The 11019-nt window shown below is 46.4% G+C and overlaps 2 protein-coding genes across 4 annotated transcripts in view; one reads left to right on the plus strand and one right to left on the minus strand.

Annotated features, from left to right (window-relative positions):
- The window catches only part of TESK2 (testis associated actin remodelling kinase 2), an 83700-nt gene extending 78046 nt beyond the window's left edge, over positions 1-5654 (plus strand). For 2 of the 3 annotated variants that reach the window (XM_009638814.2, XM_035894229.1), the window contains exon 11: positions 640-5652. In XM_009638814.2, the coding sequence (XP_009637109.1) occupies positions 640-1652 (1013 nt within the window). In that variant the 3' untranslated portion in view covers positions 1653-5652. Of the gene's footprint in view, positions 1-639 lie in introns of all 3 variants that reach the window. The other variant, XM_035894230.1, reaches the window with a different exon arrangement.
- A 650-nt stretch (positions 5655-6304) lies between these two features.
- TOE1 (target of EGR1, exonuclease) lies at positions 6305-10985 on the minus strand. The gene is made up of 4 exons (XM_035894250.1): positions 10809-10985; positions 10208-10467; positions 8602-8773; positions 6305-7781 (listed from the first exon to the last, which is right to left on the minus strand). The coding sequence occupies exons 1-4, from the start codon at positions 10917-10919 to the stop codon at positions 6990-6992; spliced, it is 1335 nt and encodes a 444-aa protein (XP_035750143.1). The 5' UTR covers positions 10920-10985; the 3' UTR covers positions 6305-6989.
- Between the last annotated feature and the right edge of the window lie 34 nt (positions 10986-11019).

An 11019-nucleotide genomic window follows, 5' to 3' on the forward strand; every position in this document is an offset into this window, starting at 1 on the left:
GATAAATCTAGAAACATGCAAATTTTTCTTCTTGAAGACCACCCTGTGCAATCTCTGCTGTGTCAGCGTACTGGCAGCGAGGAGGTTTGAAGGGGCCCTAAAATACAAGATTTGGATAGAGGAGGGAAAAACTTTTTCATTCCTACCAAATTTTTGTACAGTTTCCTTTGTTTTTTCTGAAGACAGTATTGTCTTGCCCAATTAGCATCCCCCATAATGTGGGTGCAAATTTGATCGTAAAATGATAAAGAAGCAGTCCAGTTTCACTGCCAATGGAAGTAAGGTGGCATTAACTGAATTTTCATTTTCTCAAGTCTTCAAGATGACTTTTAATTAGCAGGAGGCATGAGTAAAGAGGAGAGAATATTTTAAATGTAGTTTTGACTGCCTTACATTTTAAAGGTCCTGTGGACAGGGCTGCCGCATTTGAAACCAATAATATACTGAAGAGAAGGGAATGGTGTCCTTTTGTTCGTGCAGGAACTTGTAAGGAATGAGCAAATATGTGCTTATGGAAGATATTTTGGAACATCAGAAATGCAGCTTTTTCTTTACAGTTGTCATGAAAGCTCTGGGAGTGAGCAGACGTGCAGGCATATAGCTCCTTTAAGCTAAGAGTATTTCTTTTCTTCTACTCAGGGTCAATTGAAAAAGGACCAGGAGTAAAACGTTTGAGTTCCCTGGATGATAAGATCCCACCCAAGTCACCCCGTCCGCGTCGGAATATCTGGTTGTCACGCAGTCAGTCAGATATCTTCTCCCGCAAGCCTTCCAGGAAGATAAATGTGCAGGACCCCTACTATACACCAAATAAAGGGTTAGGCCGGAAAGTTAATCCCTTCAGTGCCCGGGAGGACCTCAAGGGGGGGAAGATCAAATTCTTTGACATGCCAAGCAAGTCTGTGATCTCCCTTGTGTTTGACTTGCATTCTCCAGAGGCAGGTGGAGGTCTGAAAGCCAGCCAGTCCCAGTTCCGGCAGGCGTATAGCACAGACTGGCAAGAATTTTCCCTTCTTCCTGGGAGGAGATGCAGATCACTTCCTCTCTCCCCAGAATTGCCGCACAAGGAATATGGCCTATTTGGGGGACTGTCTTCAACTGTCAGCAGATGTGACCCAACCCAGCTAGGGGCAGAGGTTCGGCAAAAACTCCTGAGTAGCAGTAAATATGGTGTGTCAGAGATTCCCCCCTTTCAAGCCAAGCCTCACAGGCCAGAATTTCTTCCTGTACCAGGACAAGAAGAGGATATGGACTGTTCAGATGGGCCGGTGGCCCAGGAGGAAAATGGGTTTTGCCCTGTTGAGAACACATGTGGAGATCCAGCATGTCATCAACCATTAGTGCTGGCCCAGCCTGAGCCACTAACTTACAAGAAGCTCCCAGCTGAGAATTCAGTGAACTCTGGGGGACATGGCTCCTCACAAGTGTTTGCGGGTTGTCTCCCTTCTGAAGAGATGGAGGTGGAAGATGACCTGCTGAAAAATACTCCGCTAGAGTCTACAAAGCCTCTGTTCAGTGTTAGTCCTTCCACTGAGCTGAAGAGAGAGGCATGGCCCTTCAGGGAGCAGGATGGGGACAGTCCTGCCCTGTTGTCTCAGACCTCCTCCAATGTCTCAGCAAGTGGCAGCACACAGTCAACTTGTGACATATGAAGAAAGGGCTCAAACTGAATGTGTCCTTGAGAGAACAGTTGTTCCCAGTCTCTGTTTTTCTATAGTGCTGGGCTTCACATTTGAAAGAGACTCAGCAGATGGTAGAAACTGGCCATCAAACAGATAGCTGCAGACAGCGTCTGGAGAGACTTATTATTTTAACTTTATTTCAAACTGTGCTTATTCCTTTCCCTGATTTGCATTAGGAAGGGGAAAAACTGCAGCCAGAATGGCCATGTGGGCCTCACAGTCCTTCCAAGAGGCAGCAGCCAGAGCAGGCACCATTTAAACAGTTTGACCTGGATTACAGCATGGAGCATTTCAAGGCCTTAATCTCCATGTTGGGTAGAAAGAGTGACCCTTAGGTTTTTCCTCTTCCTCTGACTGACCAGCTGCTCCAAACCACTGCAGATTTTGCATTAACATTCTGCAGCAGTGCATGTGAGTTGGAGTCTCTGTTTCAGAAATGGGCACAGGGATCTGTCAGAGCTATGTTGAGCAGATAGGAATGCTTTCTGGTCCCGGAGCTGCTGTGAATGCTGTTGCAGCATTAAACAAGCTCTTCTTTCAAAAGCAGCAAAAACAAAATCCCTCATGCTGGTTGCAATCTGCAGGGTGAATCACATGACAAGTACTTTGCGATTAACAAGAAGAATCTGTTCTGTTCCCTGGTGTTCCATTTTCCCTTGGGATTTGGTAATGATGTGTAATATATTAGTGCAGGAAAGCAGGATGCGGTAAGCACTGCTCTCCTCCTTGCACAGCTCTTCATGTATCTCAACCCAAATGTGGAGGAAGATTTGCCCAGGGCACAAGAGGAGAGCCATATTCCAGGCATTGTAATTTCTGGGCTTCTGGAGACACTGGCAGTGAAAGTATCAGTTGTACTGAGCTTTTGGGAGATGTGGGCTCTTATCTCTGAAGAGCTGAATAGACATCATGATCTGTTTCTGCAGAATAGTTAAATACAATATGTAGATCACAGCTGACTTTCCACTAAACTAGAAGGGTCACATTCATCTCCCTTTCTGTTACGACATCCCATTTCATTGACATCACTGCAGTAACGATGGCTCCTTATTTAAAACCAGACTGCTTGACAGAGGACAGGAATCCCCTGTGCAGGGGAAGTTGCCAGCAGTGTTGCAGCCACACAAGTGCTCTTGGACGAGGATAGATGGTAGACTCACAGAAGGGCTTTGAATTGTCAAACTGAAGAAAATTAGCTTGTCCCAGATGATTTTTTTTCTTCTACAGAAAGAAGCTGCTGTCTTCATTGGCTTCTCCTGTCACTGAATAAGATGATCTTTTTCTTTTTTTTCTTTTTCCCTCCACCAGCAGGTACATATGAAAGAAGCAGCAGCATGAGCTTTAATGTTAATGCTATTTGTTGGAACCAGTATCAGAAATCCCCACTCTGGGATGTGATGTTTGGGAAGGCTTGTTCTGTGATGACATTTGTGCACCATCCTGCCCTTTTCCACTGTCGTCCCAACAACATGGGATTTTTAGATTTTTTAAATTTTTTTTTTAAAACCTGTATTATCATTCCTAACTGAGATATGCATTGCATGCCTGCTGAGCAGATGGTGATGCAGTGGAGACCAGAATTTCACCCAGGTAGCCTGTTACACTCTCTTCCTGCTCTTCTTAAGGATGGAAAATGAAAGCTAGTCTCTGATGGAAGCAGGAGTATTCCTACTCTTTTCCTATCTCAAAGAAAGGATGAAGGAGAAAGCCTTAGTTCTTTCTTGGCTGAGATGCTTATCCTTCCAGAGGCGTAGGTAACAATTCTGTGAGTTATAATTACAACTTCTTCTTGTGAAATGTGTTAACCTGAGCAGCAGTTATCCCTTTGCCGTGGCTGTGAAGAATTAAATGAGAAACCCAGCATTGCTGAGTTACTTAGCACAGTCCATGCCAGATCAGGCAGCTGTCAGCAGTCTGAAAGAGAAAATGCCTACCCTTACCAAGACCACCCCGGCTCACTTCTCTCTGCCTCTTGTAGGTGCTGATCTGTAGAGTCATCTGTCTTGTGTATCCTGTCTGCAGAGTTCAGAGCAGCTCATGTGGCTGGCACTCTGTGTGTCTAATTTCCTTTGAGGACAGGGAAACAGCAGAACTCGGTTGCCAGCTAGTTGCCTGCCTGGCTTCTGCCCCCCCCCCCACTTTCTCTTTTTATCTTTTATACAGTTGTAATCTTTCAGGAGGGAAACCATCAGCACCAGCTTCTGTTGTCACAAGATGCATTTAGGTGTGTGACTTCAGCCAAACAAGCAATAATAAGGAATAGTTTACTTCTGGATCACTAGGCTGCAAAGAAGCTGTCCAGCATCCTACACCTGCCTGCAGCTTCATTGGAGAGCACACTTACGCCTCTGGCTGCTCCGTGGCTTGCATTAGCCCTGGTTGTCAGTGCTGACACCTCATCACAAAGCCTATTGCCCACTCTGATGCTGACTGCAAAGCCTGTGCAGTCAGGCTTGGGGTACCTCTATGGCAGCCTTTACAGTGACCTCACCTTTTTCTTACACCACTGTCTCTTAAAATGTTTCTCTGCTCTCTTACAAAGCAACATGGATAAAATTTTCTTAAATGTCCACCGTAAGCACAGCCAGCTGACACACATAGGGCATATCTATCAACTTTTCTAGCTCTGTACTGAGATGGAGATGTCGGAGAAATGCCAAGGAATAGCAGCTCAGGCCTTTGCTGGATTCATGGTCTGCATGGGAAAAGAGGCGTGTGTAAGAAACTGGAGTAAAAGGCCATTTTAAAATAGCTAAGTGCTTGCTAAAACCCAGTGTTTCCAAGGGTCTGGATGCAGTTGGCACTCATTAAGTCTCATCCCTTTGGTTGTGTAAAGCTGAATCTAGGTTGCACCTAGTAAATACTCCTAGGTTTTCTGCATACCTGAGGGTGCTTTTCTACTGGGGGCCATTTTCTGACAGGTACTGATGAACATGGACACGAACATGTGGTCAGCAAACTCCCTGTTTTATAGTGATGTGACAAAGTTTTATTGTGATTGGATTTTATCATGATTTTTGACTTTCTTACGGGAGCAGTTCTTGCTCTTTTAAAACACTTTCTACGCATTGCTAGGTTCCCCGAAGAGATCAAAGATATTTTTAATTCACTTTAAATCTTTCTATGTTGAATTCATTTAAATGTCTGTTATAAGCTATTTTTGTTGAGGTTGCAGGTTGATAAAATGCAACTAAGAGAATGCATGTGAATTGCTGCCCCTCAAAAGCAGTGCAGACAGGGGCTGTAGTAGACTTGTACTTGTTGGGAGAGGCATTGATGTATAACAGAACCTTGGTATTTTTTGCCAGTACAACTAAAGACACTTGAATAATTCCTGTTTGCACTTAATGCTATTGTTTATATTGCATGTCACTACATTTCTATGCAAAACAAATAACCTTTTCTGGGGAGGAGAGGCAGCCAGATATTTGATTAAGTATAAAGATCTTTGCGAGATGATCTATTTTCGTATTTATGAAGGAGTTTTACGTCTTAATATTTTGCAGTCTGTAAATAGCTCAATGTGTAATTAAAGGCTTAGGAAGAAGTTTGTAGCCTGTGTATAATAGTAAGTTAACACTGCCAGAAAAAAAAAAATCTTTGCAAAACAACTTTTCTAATATTGTGGATATTTATGAATATGTAAAGAAAGCACGTCTTGTTTTTATGTTGATTGACCTTCTGACTTTTTTTGAACTATAGAAAATGGTGTATGTTTTATTGGAACTGCAATAAGAAGTAACCAAAGATGAATCCAGTTAATATTTTCATAATTTTTTCTTGGTCAGGTTTTGTAAACTTTCCCAACCTGCTTTCAAAATAAAAATAAAATCAAGGCCTGAGTCTTGTGATTAAGAGGGCAACCCTAGGTTAAAAAATCTGGCTCAAATGCTTATTTAAGCTATGGATGGCATTAATATTCTGGCTTGAGATCGTATTCGCTATTACTCAGTGCTGAATTGTAAACAGGGAGAACTACAGTGTTATTTCGCTCCTGCATCTTACTGCAGTATCATACTATTAAATCCATGAGACTCAAGGACTTATTTCTGCTCTGCCTTACAGTGCTCTGAAGAGTAGGCAGTAACTTGTGACCTAGAAGACAAGATGGCTTTTGTTAGCACTAACTTTTGTTAGCCATTGCGGCTGCTCTGTTCTAGCCCTAGAGAATAGCTTCAGTAGCACAGGAAGCAGCGCAGTTTGAGGACTACACCTGGCTTCAAGTCCCACTGCATCTCCCCTTAGTTTGAAGTTTGAAGAGCTGCTGTGGCTTGGTTCTGCACGCAGGTACCCTGCACTAGAATCAGCTGACCCATTTGGGACGAGAGGCTTTCTTCTTCCTCTCTCTCCTGTAGGAGCAAAAGTCTTGCCTATGCATGCTGTAACCAAGGTTAAGGTAAAGTACAAATACAAAGTGGGATAGCTCTCTCAGGTGCATGTTCTAAACCAACCATGGCCAGCACGTATTTTATTTTTAAAAAAAAAACAAACCACAACACGTTTTCCCTTCTTGACTTCCTTAGAAAGACAGGAAGTAATTTTCAGGGTTATAGGGAATTGCCCTACCAACAGTGACTGAAAGCAGTAACGCTTGACTAAATGTTCATAAAAATGTATGCTTTGCCTGAAGAGCTAGCCTGCTTTCATCTGGTGTCTGGCAGAAGCATCCCCCTCCAGTGACTGTAGCGTTTTCTATCGTGCTGGTTGTATGGATCAACAGCTTGGAGCTTTCAGATGTGTTTTTGTAGATGGACTTTGACCTTTAGCACATGCCCCTAAACCACTAGGTTAAGTGGCAGGATGTAGCAAGGCTGTAGGTGCAGTAAGGATAAAGGAAAGATCTGGGAGGAGACTGGGGCTCTAACATGCTACCAAGTTTTAAGTGGGAAGCTCTGGCCTCCGTCTCCTCTTGTTATCAAGTGATTACCCTCTTCATCGTCTGCAAGAAGTGAAACCCATGCTAAAGCAGCTAGCATACTGTCTTTCCAGAAAGGCAACCCTAGGCTGTTTTTTTTCAAAACCCACTTCAAGTTTACAGCACGAAACTGAAATTTGCAGCCCTGGGTGCAGTTGGAGAGGTGCAATTTTCCTCCCTCTTCTCCAGCCCACCCCTGCCTTCACAGCCCAGCATGCCAGTAAGGAACAACAGGGGGAGCTCCAGTGGACAGCAATTTAATCCGTCAGAAGTTAAAACAAAAACAAGATTAAGAAACTTGCTTCCCTTCTGGTCAGTTCTTGATGGAATAAAGAACTTAAAAACTTGAGGGGAGGAAAAAGAAGCCCGGTTCAGTGAGGAGTCCTCTAGCTCTATCCATTGGCCCAGGCTAACTTCATCTTCTGGCTGTGAGCTTTGGAAGATTTAGAAAACAAGCTCTTCACTATTTGAAGTGGCATCGATTTCCCACTGAGGTACAGTTTATTGTGGCACTCTGGCAACCAGGGCCTTTCACCAGTGTCCGCATCTTTTCCTTTCTTGAGCATCCAGACATAAGCCATGATATAGCCGGTCATGAATGCATCAAAGCCAGCTCGGTGCGTGCCCCCCTGTGAAGGTGGACTGTGGGTTTCCTTTTCTGCAGCAGATGCTGCTTCAGTCTCAGGGATGCCTGGGATGACTGAGCCCACCACAGCAGGAACCTCCGATTTCCCCTCCACTTGGTCGCTGTCAGAGGCATTTCCCTTGGCAGAAGGGCTCACAGCAGCTGCCACCTGGGCAGCAGTTCCTCCAGTGCTCCCCAGATCCTCTTCCCTTTGTGTGCTGGTGTCTGAGCTGACCTCCGGTTCCATGTCCGTGGAGTTCTCCTCCAGTGGCCTGCCCTCAGTGTTGGGTGTGATCTCTGCCAGCTCCATAGCAGCTGCAGGCTCATAGCAGCTCTGTTTTCGTGGCGGTCCCTCCTCCCCATTCTGAGCTAGCTCTGTTTCTTTTCCTGAGCTTTCCTGTTCAAATGCCTTTGCAGGCTCTTCTGTATTCTTCCGACGTTTCCATTTGTGCTTCCGCTTCTTCCGCTTCTCCTCCCAAAGCCTGTCATCCTCATCAATTATGAGGTCAATATTATGGGACTGTGGACACTTCACTCCTTTTGGACACCAGCCATAGGCCTAGGGAGAAAGAGAGAAGTCTGTAGCCACCAGCCTCCTGGTCAGAGCAGCTTATTACCGTAACGTGGAGCAGAGCTAATTATTCCCCTCTGCTGAGGGCTTGTGAGGCTGTAGCGGGAGCACTGTGACCAGTTACAGCCCCACAACACACAAGAAAGGCACCGACAAACTGACACTGAGCACAGCCAGGAGCTGTCAAGAGAGATTTTCAAAATTTACTAAACAAGGCTCTGAGCAATATTGGGTGGCTGGTTGGATGAGAAACTACCAAAGGTTTCCCCAACCTATCTTGTTCTGTGACAATAATGTGCAACACCTGGAAGAGTTCCTTTTCTCCCTGAAGCATCTGAAACCAGTTATGATCTGATCAGATGGGCTCTTTGTTTACTGCTCTAGTGGCACCAGGACTTGAGATTGTGTGGATCCTGCTGTGCTACAGTGCCAGAAGCTGCAGACGGGTAATGTTGGTTTATATCTCATCAAGACATGGGAAAGGAAAGAGGCAGCGTTTCTTGCTCAGAGGGACAAGCCAAACTAATTTAGCACTTACAGCCCTCCCAAGAGAGCAATAGGTTCTGTAACTCCTACCATCCCATTCTTTAGGGCCATATAATCTCTTAAACCTTCATGTCTATCGTAGCCTGTGGAATTCACTGCCTCCAAACAGAGCACCACAAAGCCACCTAAAGCTTGAAAATCTTCCTTGTATGGTGAAGCAAGCAAGGGGAAGTTCCCAGGTGCTCTCCTACCATTTCCTGCTCTGGCCACACGTCGCTCTTTCCATGGAGCCAGGAAGGAAGCAGGAATTCATGTTACTTACTGAAAATTTCTCACAGACGGGCACCTTATTTCCCCCTCCCACATTGTGGCTTTCTTCTTCCAGAGAGCAATGGCGATAGTCGATGTAACGGGACATGTTGGCAGGGTAGTTGCAGAACTCAACGGTGAGGTGCTGGCTGCTGGAGTCCTTCAGCTTGCCGTTCTCTCGCTTGCTGGAACAAGCAAGAGCACACAGTTACTGCAGTTTGCTCGCTGAAGGTACTGCAGTGCGGAGCCAGCGCAAACATGCTGCTATCCACAAGTCTCAACCCCATGGGTATCCTGCTCTTGACAGCCTGCTGGAAAGAAACCCAGCCCCGGGAGAACAGCTTTAGTAAGTAGCTGTTTCTGTGCCGATTTAAAGGTTGGTTTCTCTTATGTGGACATACAGGCAGGGACAACAGCATCTCTGGTGAAGCTCTGGGAGAAGGGGGCACATAGCTCGGCTCTAAATATTAAAGGCACTAAGATAGGTCTCATAATTAAAGACAAAGACATTAAAGACAAAGAGGTAACACCCCAAAATGAGGTATCACATAGAGTGTCCGGCAGCTACCGCCCAGGCAGGTCGAACCTGGGCAATGTAGACAACAAGGAAATGTTTTCCATCTCTTGGGGGAAAAAGGAACTGTTTTGTCCCAAGAACTGGCAAAAAGGCCCAAAACCTTTGGAGGGCTCCATATAACTAGAATTGTGGGTTAAAACATTTAAGAGCTCAATTTAAAAAGTATTTTTGTCTTGCCAAAACAAAGCATTCTCATGTTTGAGAACAGCCATCTTTAATGTTTTCAGACCTGTCAAATGGCATTTCCTGATCTAAAACAGTCACTAAAAGAATCGCTTCTCCTCTGCATGGAGTGTGACATCAGCTTAATGGAGACTCAATGTATCGCTGCCGGGGGCTTGTTTAGATTGCATGGGGGGTCAGATTGACAGGTGGAGACAGACATGTCTGCTCCAAACATGTGTCTGCCCGGAAGAAATCCACGAATTGCTGGCAGCAGGAAGCAAGAGGGGACGCCCTGGAACAAGAGCATAGCCTTTGCTGGGAAGGAAAGTGATGGGAGTTGGAGCTGGCCGCACGCAAGTGTCACGTGTGGGACACGTGACAGGGCTGGTCAGCGTCGGGAGGCGCAGGGAGTGCGCACCCTGTACTGCACCGTCCCTTACAAAACCAAATTACAACCAGCAGACCCGGCGGGCACGGCCCCGTTTTCACTTGGTTCTCTAGCTGAGTTTTAAGGGTTTCCCTTCTGCATGCGTTCCTGCTGCGCCCCTGTGGCACCGCTGGACCAGGGCCATGCAGTGAATCAATTATTTTTCAGTTAGATCAGGTCACTGTGTGGTCAAAACTGCTGCCAGCAGAAGACAGAAATCCTCTTTCAGCAGCTGCCCACCAAACAGGTGAGGCCCATTACAAAATGCACCCTTATGAACTCGGCATCTCTCCTAGAAATGGGAAGAGCATGGGGCAGTGTCACCTGAAAAGCACCTTTCTTCGCTCACTGGGGTAACGCAAAGACCTTTGCCTAAAAAACCCCCCACAAAACACTGACGCTCCCTTTGCCTTGCCTCCCATAAGCTTTAAATACCAGAGCACTGCTCACCACTTCTTGTAGGCATACTCCAGGTAGGATGCTACAAAGCGAGTCTCAAACTCTGAAGCATATTTGGTGTCGTATATTCCCGCTGGAAACATTTCCGAGAGGTCAGCGGTGAAGGTGCCGAGGTTGTCTGGGAGGTGAGCATAGAAGCACTGGTACAGGAAGACCAGATCGATCAGGCCGTTATGGAGAATGAGAGGCTTCTTCGCTCGTATGAGCTCCAGAAAAAAAGTCCGAACGCTCTGGCTCTGGTTCTCATTGCCCTGCAAGAAGAAGGATTGGTCGACGAGCCTTACGCCTTGGCTTGCCGTCGCCCCGGGAAGCCCTCCGAGCTTGCTGCAGCAGCAGCAGCGTGACTGCCTACAACGCTTTCTTGCTCTCACCAAACAGAGGCCTGAATATTTGCAAAAGCAACGGCAACAAATGACAACCTGGATATAAAACAGCGGGGAGGTGAAAGGGATAACGCTGCACGCGAGAGCCCAGCGTGAGCCCACCCTGGCTCAGCAGCTGCGCGAGGGAGAGGCCGGGACCAGGGGAAGCCAGCAACCCTGGAGCCTGGAGCAGAGCGAGCTGAGGTGTCTGGAGGAGAGCCGGTTTGTACCTTGTCGTTGCCCTTGTGGTAAGGAATGCCCCGGGAGTACTGCTTGTTGAAGTCAAAGCCGTGCTGCACCAGGAACTGCACCGACTGGGGTTCGACAACGTAATCCTCCATGCAGAGGAGCGTCAGGTTGTAGATCTGGCAGAGATAGGTGTTCTCGGGCTGCGGGGGGGAGCGTGCAAAGCAATACCGGGACGCCCGTCAGAGGGAGCTG

Source organism: Egretta garzetta, unplaced genomic scaffold (assembly GCF_000687185.1).
Source record: "Egretta garzetta isolate BGI_Z169 unplaced genomic scaffold, ASM68718v1 scaffold145, whole genome shotgun sequence".
NCBI classification, from domain to species: domain Eukaryota; kingdom Metazoa; phylum Chordata; class Aves; order Pelecaniformes; family Ardeidae; genus Egretta; species Egretta garzetta.

Excerpts from the sequence above, each read along its gene's own strand:
- TOE1 (XM_035894250.1), bottom strand. The coding sequence starts at position 10,919 with ATGGAGGATTACGTTGTCGAACCCCAGTCGGTGCAGTTCCTGGTGCAG. Across the intron at positions 10,468-10,808 it reads ACCACAAGGGCAACGACAAG|GGCAATGAGAACCAGAGCCA; the intron begins GTACAAACCGGC and ends TTCTTCTTGCAG. Across the intron at positions 7,782-8,601 it reads CCGTCTGTGAGAAATTTTCA|GCCTATGGCTGGTGTCCAAA; the intron begins GTAAGTAACATG and ends CTTTCTCCCTAG.